Source organism: Chenopodium album, chromosome 6 (assembly GCF_948465745.1).
Source record: "Chenopodium album chromosome 6, dcCheAlbu1.1, whole genome shotgun sequence".
In the NCBI taxonomy this organism is placed as follows: domain Eukaryota; kingdom Viridiplantae; phylum Streptophyta; class Magnoliopsida; order Caryophyllales; family Amaranthaceae; genus Chenopodium; species Chenopodium album.
The window spans coordinates 7,564,881-7,580,779 of NC_137839.1; the positions used below are offsets into that span (position 1 = coordinate 7,564,881).

Below are 15,899 nucleotides of genomic sequence, written 5' to 3' on the forward strand. Positions count from 1 at the left end.
AAACAAAAACAAAATATTACTTGTTACTTAGTACTGTCCTTTTTCCATTTTACAGTTTTGTCTAAATATCTAAGCTTAAGATTAATGATCTCTATCATGTAGATTTTATGAAGAAGAATATGATTTTGATTAGGATTTATTTTGAGCATCAAAGTATTTTGGAACTCTTAATTCACTATTGTAGGCTTACCCGATATTTTCATTTGGGATTAGATTTGGAATAACTTTCAGCCAAAATTAGTTGACTGCCAAGAGTATCTTAAATCTCTCTTTTTTAGTTGCACAAGACTCTGTATTACTAACCATGGTAATTTTGGCTAATTAAATATATAGTCTAAATGTGTTCATGAATCACAATCCTGGTGATGGTATCCGAATCCTATAGTGTACAAATGTGCCGATGAAATTAATATTGGGTTTTGCTTGGTTCCCTATTAATACTTAGGAAATACGAAGTATACACTTTAATAATCCTAATTTCAGCGATTTATGTATAATAATCCTAACTTTTGTTTATTCTAGAGTAGTTATAATTTTGGGGTGGATTTCTATCCTGCCAAATTCCTGGTGATTTTGTTTTAAGCCACATAATTGATCAAAAAATTAAACCAGCATGTCAAGTAGAGGAAACTTTGAACGAGGTTATGTAAACTGTTGGGGTAGGCATTGTTAGATTAGAAGGTCATTGGAGATAAGCATGAAGGCTTATATGGTAGCTGTGAATGGTTAATGCACGCATGGATTTTGAGTGTTAACGAAGGGAAAGTAAGGGCACTGCTAAAAGAGGAAGATGCAGAAGAAATGCAGGAGAGCTAAACAGAAGGTGTCAAAGATGTGAAAATTAACAAGATTTATAAACAACCAAACCACCATTGTAGCATAAATACCTTACACCAGATAATAATTAGGAAGCTTTAACATTGTCATAAATAAATAAGAAGCAACTGAAGAAGTAAAAAACAGGAATAATCTTTAACATTGACAGATGCAAATAGTACATTGAATTTGATAATCCTGATAGTTTCACAAAGTTGAAAGTTCTTATATTAAAAATTACACAATTGGTAGCACTAAATACTAGAGCTCTTAAATATCCTAACTTACAAGAAAACGCGAGACTAACAATTTGAAGAGCCTTCTTGGCTAGACAGTGTCGAATGTGCATATTTATCTACAATCAAATCACCAATTCTTCCCAATGAAAGTTTCTCTATGTAACTTAACACTACGCTTTTATCTCCAATCTACATAATGGACATGTTCGTTTTCCTTGAAAAACCCAACGAATCATGCATTTTTCATGATACATATGAAAGCAAGGAAGTGTCGCCACATCATTTGACATCCCAAACTCCTCTAAACATATCGAACAATTATTCATAGTTCTTGAATGGCCGTTACCAAACCTGACTCCACTATCCTGTAGAAGAGATTTTATGTCATCAGTATCAGATGAATACATGGGTTTGCAATCCTGTTCAAAAAAGCCGGAATCAATGTCATCAGAATACATGAGCTGGTAATCCACTTCCTCTTGGTAATCCTCATCCTCATCCTCATCCTCATCTTTTAGGAAAACCTCAACTTTGAATTCCAGAGACTTGCGGGCAGATTGAGAAACAAGCCTGAGCAAAATCTCACAACTTTCCACCACAACATTCATGGTACAATCCCAAGCATCCATATCAACATCAAGCTCAGCAAACCAATTCATGATATCAAATTGCCAATCACTACTTTCTCGCTTCAACTTTAATGTCCCAGTAGTGCTCGTGCTCCCATAATAATTTAAGTAGATGGTGAAGAAATCATCGACTGGCCTCTGGTTATCACCAAGATCTTCATTGAATGCCCACGATTTAACTTTGATGCCTGGTTCCATTGCTGAACTTAAACCAAGCTTACCAGTATTATAGCTCATTGTATCAAATTCTGCAACAACAAAGTCAAAAATTACTCTCTAATTTAGAAATTAATTCTAAAACTCTCACTTTCTTCTCATTCAGATCATATCATAATCGTGATATAGAGAAACAATTAACTGCTTATATTTAAACCAGTCGCCTAGCAAAATTTACCTATACGCCAGAGGTCTAATTTCATAGTTCAATACTAACATTAAAGGGTTCTGCGATACATTAGCAACGTTCAATTATCAATTAAGGCTTAAAATATCACAAATTTTTTGGGAAATTTGGTGCAATTAGCAATTAAGACTCGAAAAATCACATATGTTTAGGAATGCTTCATTCAATTATCAATTATAGCTAGGAAAATCATACATTATTAGGTTATTTGATTCAATGATCAATCAAGGATCGAAAAATCACATAAATATTAGGGGTATACGATTCAATCATCAAATTAGGCTCAATGATTCAATTATCAAACTATGCTCGAAATTATGTGATTGAATTATCACATAAAATTCAATTAAGGATATTTGATTAACTCGTGATATAAAGCTCGAAAAATCAAATAATTTTAGGGATATACGATTCAATTGTAAAAATAAAGTCATAATTTAAGTAAATTAAACCAAAAGTTAAGATTTTTAAACCCTAAACTAACAAATAATAAAATTAGACGAAGAATAAACCCTAAATTGTGAGTTGAAATTAGGATGAGAAAAGGAAACAACAACTAACCTCACAACACAGAAGCTGCTTCGATGAGTGCCTCAATGGAGAACGATGAGTGCGTCTCAACGCAGAACTTAAAAACCGAATTTTTTTTTTAGTATTATTTTTTTTTTACGAGTCTTTTATGAGATAAATGTTTAAGATATCAAAAAAAAAAGATAAATGTTTAAGGTGCCAATATTTTAATTTATGTAACTCACACAAACTAAAACTTCTAAGTAAAACTTTTCTAATCCTGTAAAATATCAAATTACCATAATTAAAATCAGATATAATAAAATCTTATCTTGCCTTAAAAAAAAAAGTAATAAAATCTTATCTTTCAAAAAAAAAAAAATCTAATAAAATATTTCCATAATTTTTCTTAATAAAATCAAATTATCCACAAGTTTTTTTTTTTACAGTAGTTGATTTTTTCCCAAAAAAAATTGCTATAACATTGCTTTAAAGTTTTTATACTAGAAGATTCTACTATACAATTTGTATAAGAAAATTTGTCAAAAATAATACAAGTATGACCTTTTAACTAATTGTTTACCGGTTTTTCTAATGTGTGCCCTTTAGTGCAACAAATTCACCAATAAATATTTTTGTATACAATTTTTTACTTGACCACAAAAGATGTTAATTGTTTGCATAAAAAAAATGTTAACTGTATTATTCTCTCTTACCATATATTTTTGTCCAAATTTTTAGAATAAAACCATTGACTTTTCACTAATCAATTATGATTTGATCTACATAATCTTAGGCCATGTTCTCTTCACCTAAAAAAATAATATTAAGTAAAAATAATTTCAGTTCAGTAAAAATAATTTCAGTTCAGTAAAAATAATTTTTATTGGTCTAGTGAGAAAGTGCATGGTACTGGCCCTCCAAAGCAATTGGTTGCGGCTGCACCTCGATCACATAAATGGCATAGATGATCCCGAGAATGTACCTCAATAGTGTCAACAAGAGGCTTATCAAGAACTGACATTGCAAAATTAAGTCACAATAAGTATTTAGAACAAAATTACGGACAAGTCTTGTTACATACCCGATATATATTTGCAAACACACATGGAAACTCTAATGGTAAAAACAAGGCTAGCTATGGGCCTATGCAAACCAAATTGAATAGGGCTTTAAATTAAGGAAAATTTCACATTTGCTACCAGGGAAAGGACCATAATTCACATTTGCTACCCCTTTAATTTTTTATTTTATATTGCTACCACCTAAATCAGAGTATTTTAAAAATCACTACCACTTAAAAAAAATTAAAAATTACAAAATTAAAAAAATAAAAACCACCTACTCCCCTCCCCTGCCACCCATCCCCTTAACTGCCACCCCTTCCCTGTCGCGCGCCCGGCGCTTAGAGCTTCGTCCGGCGCCGACGCGAACTCACCCCCTCCCTTTCCCCCACCCTACGCAGCCAACGCGAACCCCCCTTCCCTTTCCCCGTTCTCGCTGCCCCAACCCCACCTCGAACCAAAACCACCCATTTCCCCTTCCTCTCACCGAAATCCGCCCCCAACCCCGTTCCCCCCCCCCCACTGAAATCAACCCCCCTCCCCTTCCCCTACCGTTTTCGGCCTTCCCTAACCCAAAACCACCCAAAACGAATTAAGGGTTTCGTTTCCAGCTTGATTCAGGTTAGGGTGGGAAAAATTGGTCGTTTCCGGCTCGATTCAGGTTGGGGAAAGGTGAAATTGGCCATTTCCGGCTCGATTCAGGTTGGAAAGGTGAAATTGGTCATTTCCGGCTCGATTTAGGTTGGGGTGGTGTCGTGGCAGGTGTTTAAGGGTTGGGGGTGGCTTTTGGCTGGGGGAAGGGCGGTGTCCGAGCTGGTGTTTAAGGGTGGGGGTGGGGGCAGCGAGGAGGGGATAAGGGAAGGTGGTGGGCCTGTCACCGGCGCCGACAGGGGGTAGGGAGGTTGTTGGGTTTAAAAAAAATCATGGTGGGTCGAAGGTGGCAAACGGGGAGGTAGTGAGGGTGTTCGAGGAGGAAGGGGTGGCAGTGAGGGTGGTTGATCTCACTAACGGAAATTGTAACAGAAAGTATTAAGTGGTAGCAAAATTAAGATTATGTGATCTTGTGTGGTAGTAATATAAAATAAAACATTAAATCGGTAGTAAATGTGAAGCTAGGTGGTTTCGTTGGTAGCAAATGTGAAATTTTCCTTAAATTAATTAAATATGCAAAATAAAATTTGGTATACATATAATTCATGTTTATTAATGTTAGAAAAATAGTTATGATATACTTATTATAGATAACTAGTCATGGAGCACGGGTAAGATAAGTAAAATTCGTGGTTGTGTTTATTTTTTGTGATATTCGTGGTTGTGTTCGGTCTTTTGTAATAGCAAGGATACATGAATTTGTAAGTACTAACAAAGAGTAGTGATAAAGTTTCTATTGGGAAAAAGCTATGGAAAAACAATTATTATAAGTGAAGTTATCAAGAATTTGTTATAATTTAAAGATTTTAAAAAAATTACACTATTGTTTTCTGTGGAAATTAGACTATTTTCGACCCTTTTCCTTAATTTTATTTAGTTTTGCAATTTAGGTTATAATAAATCTACACAGGTAGTGTAGATATTCGTCTGTCTCCCTATGGTGGAGTCTTGAGTTTTTGTTAGTTTAGTTGTTTGTTTGTGTGTTAGGCTTTATAAAAAAGGTAATCATCTTTTAAACTATTGTCAGTTCTTTGGTACAAATTTGTTCTGGATCACAACGGTTGTCAAGTTTTCAAATACGTTCAAGCGAATCAGATGAATAAATCATCTTTACGGCTACAACAAATCGTTAGACCATCTCTCCAAAAAGGTTGTATATTCCAGCGATGTGTGCGAGAGATGTACTACAGTGCAAGATGTTTTCAACGATCGTATCTTTGATAAAGGAAACCCTAATTTGATTTGATTTTATGTATTTGTTAAGTTAGATTTTATTTGTAGAAGTCAGTTGACTTTTTATTAACGAATTGATTTGTTTCAAAAAGAAAATGTAGGTTAAGGAATAAGGAATGCATTTTTGTACAAATTGTTTGAACATATATTTATGGTTTTTATATATTTTGATTCTTGAAGCTTATATAAATATGTGAACAACAAAATTGCTACATAAAGACAATAATCCTTTCTTACCATTGACAGTCATTGATATCCCCTTATTTCATCATCTATGTCGAGAATCACAAGTTAATGAGAAGCGTTGTTACACTTTACTTTTTTTTGTTTCGTTATAATCGGAACACATGAATTTATCAAGGAGGAACCTATCTTGGGCAAGAGAAGACTTACAACATGTGAGTTTAATCCAAAAACAAAGGTGTTTCTGAGCCAGAGTGAGCAACTGCACGGCCCCTAAAATAAAGAGACTTAAAATTTGGTATTCATCACTATATACAAAGAAAAACCTATTGTGGATCAATGATTAAGTATTTGACTTTTGTGAAGCTTTATTAGTTAGTTTAGTAAAGTTTTGTTGTTAAGATAAATTTGTGTCTATAAAGGGACCAATTTTAAAATGTCGCACAAGATCATCATTGTTATTATCTATGAAATATATTTTGAAAAGGAGAGTCATATATGAGTAAAGTAAACGAATTAAGTTGTAAAAAGTAAATAAAAATAAAGTGTAACAATTTTTATTGAAATGTTTCAAAGTAGCAAGTGTTTTCTACAGAGTTGAGTCATTAAGATAATACAATTTGACAACAACAGTGGTGAAGATTTACAAGATTCCAAACCAATTGAAACCCCATAATATGGAATTCAATCATCAAAATAAAATTAACTTTGTTGAGATTCTTACTTTACTATTATGTGACTTGTGTACTCAAATCGCAGGAAATTCTATTCTTAGTCTTTTACCTGTGGTTGTTATTCAAATCATTCTCATAGTGGCTAGATTTCTTTTTGAAGGCATAAAAAATATCCAAAAGCTACAAATTTATTTACAAAAAAAAAACAAAAAAAAAACAGTAGTTTATTTAGAGGCTTGCCCAGTTTACCACCTTGACAATTAACTAACACCATTAGCGGTTTACACCTTATTAAATTTGTATTTAAATGGAAAAAAACATTGTTCATGGTAAAACCGCTAACACTATTAGCAATTCTTCCTTGAGCAGTACGAAGTTTTTTTATTTATTTATTAATTTTTATTTTTTCGTTATTTAGTTACAAATTTGCCACCGTAGACTTGTACTTTCTCATTTATTTATTCACATAATTTCAGCAAAAAAAAAAAAAAAAAAAAAAAAAAACACAATATTTTTTAAGACTATAAAAATTACTTTTTAACGATCTTATAAAATTATTTACAAACTGACAAAATTACAACAAAAAAAAAAAAAAAAAAAAAAAAGTTTAACCGATAATTTAAATTTAATAAAAATAAATCATATTGTATGGCATCTACAAAGATTACCAAAATTGCCAACTAATTTACTTAACTCTAAAAGTAATTTATTTATTTTTTAGAAGGAGCTCTAAAAGTAATTTTATTGTAACACAATTTAATTTACAGCAAAATGCGTTATGCTATGAGAGAATAACAGAAAAAAAAAAAAAAAAAAAAAAAAAAAAAAAAAAAAAAAAACCCGGAGCATGTTGATTGGTGGCTTGATTGATAATGGCCGGTGAATGCTATGCTTGTATTTAAAGTGATGAAGAGAGAGAATGATCAAAGCAAGAGCGGAGGGTTCTCATTTTTTATACACTTTCCCCACTTTTCCCATTTTTTTAACAATTTTTTTTCTTTTTTGTTTTCATCTCTTAATCTTTACCCAATTTGTTATTTTCCTAAAATAAAAAACAAAATCTGGGTTTTTTTTGTTTTTTGTTTTTTGTTTTTTTTTAAAATTTAATTTTATAATTAAAAAGCCAAATCAAATTCTATCATAGATTGTAGCAATCTTTTTGAAAATTTATCATAGATTCTGCATTTAATCTTGAAATTAGCAGCTGGGTACAAATTTTTTGGGGGAGAAATCTTAAATTTTTGTTATTGATTTAGGTTGGAGAGGTTGAGGGAAAATGATGTGATTAATTAGTAATGATAAAAAGGCAAAACTTGCAATCAATGGCTGCTTTAATAGGCAAAGGATTATCTGGGTTGATTAAAACTGACAGAAAAATCTCAACTTCAAACCATTCTCAAAACTCAAGAATCAATGTTGCCAACATTGGGTTTAATTTGAAGGGTTGTGCTGATTTTAGAGAAAAAGTTCCTAAATTGAAGAGTGAAGATGTTATTGGGTTATACAAAACTAGGGCTTTCACTCTTTCTCAGCAACCTTTTTCTGATATGGAGTTGCAGTTGCAAGATGAGAAAAGGGGTAGTGAGGTTTTAGCTGTTAATAATGGCGGTGCAGCTTGTCAAAGGGGCAGTTCTACTGTTTTTTCTGATGCTGGTGGTTCATTGCCTGAGAAGATTGTTGTTGCTGTTGATGTTGATGAGGGTAATTGCTAGTTCTTGGAACCCCAATTCGAATTCGTTGCGTTTGTTGTTGTTATTTGTGATTATTGCTTGGTTTTGATTGATCTTTTGGTTTTGTGTATTATTCATATTTGAATGTGTTTTTGTTTATCTAAGGACAAACATGGGGAATGAATTTATAGTGTATTAATCATGAATGTGTTTTTGTTTATTTCATGACACATGTACTAGAGATAAATTGTGGGAATGGGAATGAATTTAAAGTGTTTTTCTTCGTAAATTTATATTGCTGTTCAATATTAGCCTTTATAGAGTGAATCTGATTAATAATAAAGGGCTTTATGTTGCTGAGTAAGTTTATAGAGTTAATTTTGGTTGAGTGGTTGTTGCAAGCAAGGAAAGTGCCTTAGTGCTTTGATTGGATTATTAGTTTCATTTATATGGGGCTATTAAAATGCTTGGCTACTTTTTGTGTATACTTTGATCTAACTGGAATAATGTGATTTGTACCATATAGTGATTTGAGGTTGTTAGTTCTGTCTGATACTCAGTTCATGCTTTTGCATTTGTGGTGGAATCCTGAAATAGCTATTATAGCTACTGACTATGCCTTCCTGTCTGAGGTGCAGTCCTTGGGAACTTTGTCTCGGCCCTAAACAGATTCATTGCTGACCGTTATTCTTCAGTTCATTCGGTTTCTGAATATTACGTGTATGAGTTCTTTAAGGTACATTCTGAGGCCTCAAATGTTTTATTAGTTCATTTGGTTGTTTTATGTTTTGTAAAATGTATTGCTTTTGTGTAGATGTTCTGACTTTTTTTAATTTTATCACTGAATTCATTCCTATTTACACTGATACTTAGGTAGAAATTGCAATGGTTTCTGTGTTTTCAGTGGTCTTATAATAGGTGTGAGATTCCTCAGTTGAAATTCAAAAAGTTTAGTTGAAAGAAAAGCCTGAATTGTTTTCAGTTTTTCCATTTATCTGCTACTGAAATGCTGAATAGCAGTCGTTAATTGGTTATTCTACCTTGTTGTTGTGTACATGGTTCCATATATCAGTCCTTTTAAATTCAACAATTGTTTACTTGATCTTCGTCTTATCTGAACTGTTCACAATTATAGCCAATTTATGTCTATCCAAAATTAAAGTCATTCTATAATATCAACACTGAATGCAATGTGTAACGATTGCTCGTATATTGGATCAAAATGAATGTTGAAACTGTTGTTGAAAGTCATGGAATTTTGTTTATTGGGACCATTTTTTTGTACATTAATGTACTTCAGTAAATCCAATACCTTTGCAACCTTGAGTTTGCTTTGAGGCGTTCCAGCTATTTTTATTACTCATATGCCTAACCTACTTAGCAATTTAGCATGCATATCAGCATATGAAAATGATTTTGGTTGCCTCTTTCAATCATAATTTGTTGATGAATGTCTTTTATATTAAAAGCAGTGGATACTTTTTCAAGGCCTGATATTTCCTTTATTTATTTTTCTTACAGATTTGGAATTGTTCCCGTGATGAAGGTACACTGAGTATATTATGTTTTCTGTTACTTCATTTCAAACAAATCATTCATAATTGTTGTGAATTAGATGATTTTTTTTTTCCTTTTCAATGCTGTAGCAGCTAACTACATCTTTTTCCAGTTCTGATTTTATAGATGTGTCAGGGCTTTTGTTTGCTGTCATCAGCTTTTCTGTTGTGCTGAATCTTGTAGATTTCCTGTCTGTACCTTGGCATTGAGTGAAATGGGATTTTGAGACTTGAGTGACATTAAAGACCCAGCTATGATCCTCCTGAAGTCCTGATAGAAAATAAGGGAGTGAATGTTTGAAAATATGAATTTAGTGCTCAATTTAAACAGGTCTTATATTATGTCACGTGGGAAAGAAGACTGATGTAGTGTCCAGATGTTTCATGTAGACTGGTGAAGAAGCTGCAAGCTTCTGTTTGATGCTAAAATGTAGTTGCTTTGAGAATGGAATTAGAGAGGGTGGAGTAGACTTGTAGAAGTTAAGAAGAGTCAAGAAGATAAGGAGCAGTTTGATCAGTGGGAGAGAAATTAGGAAACATGTAGTTAAAAGCGTGCTGACTATGATAGAAATGAGTCAGGATTCATTTCTAGACTGTTCCCTTGTTGGCATTATTGCTTCTCATCTTACATTTCATTGCCCAAACAAATTGCAATGATCCTTCAATGCTCTTTCTTCTTACTTTCTGTTATTCGTTACAAAACAAGCTTATACTATTCGGATTTCTTTCAGTTTGTGCAGGAAATAAATTTACTTTCATTCTGTATAGAAGCTGTTTGGTTATGTGAAATTTCTAGGGGACTTGTTACTTGTAATTAGAGAGTTTTCTTCCCTTTGGGTCTACAATATGATGCCAACTGATTTCTTAATTCCCATGTTTTGCTGTAACACTCAGTAGGTTCTTGTTCGTGTTATTCCTGCAAGATCAGAATTTTCTAATGAATTGCCACTTTCTGTAAACCTATTAGTCAGAGAGAACTGATTATGACTTGTTATGTGGAAAGCTATGAGTTGGTTTTGTGATGGAAATAGATGATGTATTAATTTCATAATCGTGTGTATATACTTTGTTAATGAACTGGGAGCCAGGGACTGTCCTTATAGTTCCATTTACAACGGATGATCATCTTTCACTTGAAAACATATTTCTTTGGGCATTGTTGTATATCTAATTGGATTAATATTACAGTCCTTATTGACTCTTAATAATATTGGGCTGTTTTTTTTTCTTTTCTTCTTTTATTGACAGCTGATATCCGTGTTCACGAGTTTTTTAAGACACCTTATTTTAAGAATGGAATCTACCCTCTCCCAGGAGCTCAAAAGACCCTTAACAAGCTATCAAGTTTTTGCACCTTGTCTGTTGTCACGTATGTATTTGCTAAACCCACTACTGATATAATATTCATTCATGTTGTCATGCGGTGTGACTTGTTGAGTCTTCCTTGCTCTTAGGTCTCGTCAAAATGTCATCAAAGATCACACTATTGAGTGGCTTGAGAAGCACTATTCAGGACTCTTTGAGGAGATTCACTTTGGTAATCACTTTGCTCTAGATGGTGAATCAAAACCCAAGTCAGAGATCTGCAGGTGTGTTGATTTGCTTTTGCTTTGAAGCTATGTCTTAAGCATAGCTTTTAGCTTTTAGCATCACTTTATAATAAATATGGCATTAAAATTTGATTTTATGTTTATACATGTAACCATGAGCTTGTTAATATTTTTGTCGGTTCAATTACTCCTTGATCGGGAGACATCCGAAACTTAAGACATAGCAGTGATGGGATTGGCTTTTGTGATTTATGTTGTATTCAGGTCAATGGGAGCAAAGGTGTTGATTGATGACAATCCGAGATATGCTTTAGAGTGTGCTGAAGTTGGAATAAGAGTACTACTTTTTGATTATCAGAACACTTATCCTTGGTGCAAGACTGGATCAAATAACCAACATCCCCTTGTGACCAAAGTTCATGACTGGGAAGAAGTGGAACAGCAGTTAGTATCTTGGGTCTATTCGTCGCATCTATAGCATAGCACTAGAGTATCAATGAGATGGTAGGTAGCAAAGAAATCAATTGTGGTAGCGATATTCTAAAGCACCCGATTGGAAATTTAGCAAACATTGTTATTTCCTTAGCTATTGTATGCCAAGAACATGGTAGCAGTATACTTATACAACCACATTTGCATGCAAGAATCATGCAGTCATGATAAGGATATGATAATTTCCTCTCATTTACTTTTCCCTTCATTTATTTGATCTCTGGACTATATGAATGTTACAGATTATAAAGATGTTTGGGATTAATGTATATCTGATAATATGGACTGATAGATGTTCTGTTATCGTTGATTCCGTAAGATTGCATTATGTACATCGCTTCAACTTGCAACTTGCAAGCCTTGAAACATTGGTGCATCAGTTTCAAATAATGTATTGGATGACTAACAGAGGAAGTACTATAATGAAAAGGACAATCAGTCGTAAATGTAGAAAGAGAGATCTCACCATCTTCTTGCCAGTGTTTCTTCTTGTCTCCGCATGACTACATGCATGTTCTTGTTAGTATTAGATTGGCAAATCCTGTTGGGAAAGCCTTTCAAAGTATGAACAAATTGTTAAGAAGTATGCTTTAAACTGTCCGCTGTTAGTTTACTGTCATTAACAATAGTTGATATTAATCCTCTTCGGTCATAAGTAACATACGTCCATGAAGTGGTTCGTTTTGTCACAGCAGCTTGACCAACTGTATAAAAGAACGAGAATTAAACTATGCTTCAAACAGTTCTGGAAGTATGCTAAGATCTACAAAGGCATGCGGAAGAGGACTGAATATCTCTTGCACCTTGCAAAACTACCACAGATATCAAACTTATTGTCAGAAACCTGATGACACTGCCTTAGTTTACTACGAAATTGATTTTCCTACAAATGAGTTGTCGTATAACTTCTGTTTTTAGGCACATAATCAATCAGTTACTGTGAAGTCTGTGATTATAGTGGGGACTATCAGACTATCAGTCATTGATTTCCTGCTGTTATTATCAGAATTAGTCTTTTGTTTATCTGTTAAAATTGAAGATTATTGTGGTGGGTTTTTGGAATCAAATATACATGTCCGAGTTTGCCAAGAACAACAAAGCCTTACTCCCAAAAGTATTTGTGATCGAGTTTGCAGCATGTATTAGATAAACAGGTTTTGCAGCACATGATGTATGGTCTATCTCTTACTTCCATTCAAGCCTGAAGATCTGCAGTGTTCTTACTTCCGTTATGTTTATCAAGAGCTTCTTGGTTGTGCTGTATTTAACCTATTGATTGTATTTTCAACCAGTGTGAATTTGGCTAATGAAAGAATTGAGCAGTTAAAAACTGTGTTCAAGCAGTGTGCATCACAAATTCACTCTCATACATCACCTTTGCTGTATATTGTTTCTCAATGTTAAACATATATTTACTTTAGTTTTTTATGCTGTTATAGATTCATTAATGAAAGAATTGAACAAGCAGTTGAATCAACTTTACCAATGACCGTATGGAGTAATAGAATACAGTAAGTTTCACCAAATATCAAAATCTGAAACTAATAATAATCTCATCATTTAGAGCTAACACATTGTAAAGATAAACAAAATCCAGTAGTATCATTCGATCACGATACAATGTCTCCAACTTCTTAAAAAAAAAAAATTAAGGCTAATTAAACACTTCAAAGATGCAAAAATGGAGTTAAATGCCTGAAGTTTCCAAATTAACCCCTCTGAAACTTTCACTCTCTTTAAGCTGATGCAGCCGCGCCTAACTTCCTTGGTGCTGCTTGGGTACCTAACCAAAGCAAAAACAACCATTACACAAACACCCTAAAATGAAAACAAACAAGCTATTCGTTAAAAGTATTAATCTTTATACCCTCTCTGAAGCCGGTCTTGAAACGGCGTGGTACATTGCGGAGGTACCTCATACGTCCAGTTCCGGTTGTCTTCCTCCTGATTGCCTTCTGACTCCAGTTATCTAAAATCCACACACAAACACAATCAATAAAACCGCAATCTGAGCTTCCGGTATAAAAAAACCCGGCAGCAAAGCAACTAATAAGAACAGCATAAGCAAACTAGTACTCAACATATGAATAATCAAGAGGTTGAAGACTAAAGCACACCAATTGTCAATACAGTGAATGTCGATTCGATTACAAGGTCAAGTCGGTCTAAATCAAATCCAACCATACACAAAATCATTAAACACTAAACACGGTTAATGTGCGGGTCTGCGGGACAAGCCTTTATTGTTCGAGAACTGTAATCATAATTAATTTTTCTACGGCTTGATATTAAGCATACTCGTACTCGAATTCATATACTCGTACTCGAATTATGAGTACATTCTCTAAATTCATATACTACCCCCGGTCCAAATTACCCCCAACTTTGGAATATTTTATATCTCACAAATAATACCCCAAAGTTGGGGGTAATTTGGACCGGAGGTAGTAATTATAATAACTTTATAAAAAAAGGTAGGAATTGTTGGAAATCTTACTACAATTGAGGGTTTGTTAATGGCAAAAAAGAGAGAAAGATTACACCAAGTTAAATAATGGTCAAAGGTTTACCAATTGAAAACATAATTGTAAACTGTATAACTAAAATTAACAAATGACTGATAATCAATCAAAATAATGAAACAAAATTGGACAAATAATTCAAAAACATGAGCAGAACAAAAACAAATATTTATGTAATCAATCAAATAATTTAGCTAATTCTTAAATCAAACCCTAAAATGAACAAATATGGCATGAAAATTACACTTAATATGATCGAAATCATGAAATTCAACTCAATATCAATACAATGACCCAATTATAATCAAATTATTCTGAATGAAGGGTAAATATATATATAAAAAAAATTAATCCAAAATCAACAAATAACATAATACAGTAACAAAATAGCAACACAAAAACAACAATCAAACATTAAATCAGTAAAAATCTTCTTGAAAAAAACCCAGAAAATGAAGAAATTAAAAATCAAGAGAATGAAAATAAAAAAAGAACATACATTTCCTGGTGCGAGCGGCGGGGTAAGCACAAGCAGAGCAACGACTCTTCTGAAGATGGAAACTGCGGCGACCACATCGCACACAAAGTGTGTGGGTCTTGTTCCTTCTCTTACCAAAACTCCCTGTTCCTTTACCCTGTTAGATTCATCACCAAGAAAACAAACCCATTAAATTGCTGTAAAACCATTGTTGAAGATTCAGGAAGAGAGAGAAAGAGGAGAGAGAAAATCACCATTGTAGCAGACGATGAAGAATGCTAAGGTTTAGTTTGCGAGAAAGGAAATGAGGGGAGAGAAGCGGCGTTAGGTTTTGAGTTATATTATGCTTTTTTAGGGTTTTATTGTTTTTGGGTTTTTTGGTCAAGCCCAATAACTCAATGTTAAACCTTTTCTCATACTAGTATTGTTGAGGTGTTCAACCCAATTAATCAATTGCTTTTTTTTTTTTTTTTTTTTTTTTTTTTAGGGAAGTTTTAATCAATTGCTCTATTGCTCTATATCTAATTTCACACATTTAGGTCATGTTCATTTCACCTTAAGAAAATAATATTCAGTAAAATAATTTCGATTCAGTAAAAATAAATTCAGTTCAGTAAAATAAGTTTAAAATAATTTTTGTTTCAAAAATAAAAAATCAACAACTACAAAGAAGAAAAAATAAGGTGAAGTGAACAATGCCTTAATTTTAAAAAATACTATGGACAAAATATAACTATTTAAGGGTCTTGATTTACTGAATTGAACTGAACTTATTGGAGCTGAGCTGAACTGAACTGAATATTTTATGAGAGAAGGAAATTAAAAATGAATTGAACTAAACTGAAAATAAGAACAGGCCCTAAGTCTATATTACTTGTCTTCTTATTTCGCATATATAATGAAATGAAATAAGAAATATAATGAAATAAGAAATATAATGAAACAATCGATTTGAGTATTTTTTTTTTTAAAAAAAAAAAATCAACAATATATTGGTGACAATTTTCTTTTAAGTAACATAATAAGCATTGTTAATACTTTCTCCGTTCTTTTATTATCGTACCATATAGATTGGGCACATTATATTTTGGTAGTGGAAAAAAAAAAGAATAGAGAGAAGGGTAGAAGTACAACATTAACCATGTGATATAAGTATAAACTAAAGGATAAGTGTTTAAAGTAAGGGTATATTAGGTATTTGCATTGTGAACAGAGACATTTCGTTTCCT

The 15,899-nt window shown here is 32.9% G+C and overlaps 3 protein-coding genes across 3 annotated transcripts; 1 reads left to right on the top strand and 2 right to left on the bottom strand.

The window, feature by feature from the left end:
• Positions 1 to 949: 949 nt before the first annotated feature.
• On the bottom strand, positions 950 to 2,780 carry LOC145634471 (uncharacterized). Its single transcript, XM_081685891.1, has 2 exons — positions 2,649 to 2,780; positions 950 to 1,932 (listed from the first exon to the last, which is right to left on the bottom strand). Exon 2 carries the CDS (start codon positions 1,919 to 1,921, stop codon positions 1,226 to 1,228), a length of 696 nt encoding a protein of 231 aa, XP_081542017.1. The 5' UTR covers positions 1,922 to 1,932; positions 2,649 to 2,780; the 3' UTR covers positions 950 to 1,225.
• Positions 2,781 to 7,288: 4,508 nt separating this feature from the next.
• Positions 7,289 to 11,973, top strand: LOC145635793 (uncharacterized). The gene is made up of 6 exons (XM_081687151.1): positions 7,289 to 8,103; positions 8,711 to 8,808; positions 9,594 to 9,618; positions 10,877 to 10,997; positions 11,083 to 11,217; positions 11,443 to 11,973. The coding sequence occupies exons 1-6, from the start codon at positions 7,698 to 7,700 to the stop codon at positions 11,654 to 11,656; spliced, it is 999 nt and encodes a 332-aa protein (XP_081543277.1). The 5' UTR covers positions 7,289 to 7,697; the 3' UTR covers positions 11,657 to 11,973.
• Positions 11,974 to 13,164: 1,191 nt separating this feature from the next.
• Positions 13,165 to 15,049, bottom strand: LOC145635794 (large ribosomal subunit protein eL37x). Its single transcript, XM_081687152.1, has 4 exons — positions 14,925 to 15,049; positions 14,692 to 14,827; positions 13,538 to 13,639; positions 13,165 to 13,453 (listed from the first exon to the last, which is right to left on the bottom strand). Exons 1-4 carry the CDS (start codon positions 14,925 to 14,927, stop codon positions 13,407 to 13,409), a joined length of 288 nt encoding a protein of 95 aa, XP_081543278.1. The 5' UTR covers positions 14,928 to 15,049; the 3' UTR covers positions 13,165 to 13,406.
• Positions 15,050 to 15,899: the final 850 nt, after the last annotated feature.

Coding starts and splice junctions, on each gene's coding strand:
- LOC145634471 (XM_081685891.1), bottom strand. CDS start 1,921: ATGAGCTATAATACTGGTAAGCTTGGTTTAAGTTCAGCAATGGAACCA.
- LOC145635793 (XM_081687151.1), top strand. CDS start 7,698: ATGATAAAAAGGCAAAACTTGCAATCAATGGCTGCTTTAATAGGCAAA. Junction 8,809..9,593: donor ACGTGTATGAGTTCTTTAAG/GTACATTCTGAG, acceptor TTTTTCTTACAG/ATTTGGAATTGTTCCCGTGA. Junction 10,998..11,082: donor TGCACCTTGTCTGTTGTCAC/GTATGTATTTGC, acceptor CCTTGCTCTTAG/GTCTCGTCAAAATGTCATCA.
- LOC145635794 (XM_081687152.1), bottom strand. Junction 13,640..14,691: donor CGCCGCTCGCACCAGGAAAT/GTATGTTCTTTT, acceptor TGTGGATTTTAG/ATAACTGGAGTCAGAAGGCA. Junction 13,454..13,537: donor CAAGACCGGCTTCAGAGAGG/GTATAAAGATTA, acceptor TGCTTTGGTTAG/GTACCCAAGCAGCACCAAGG.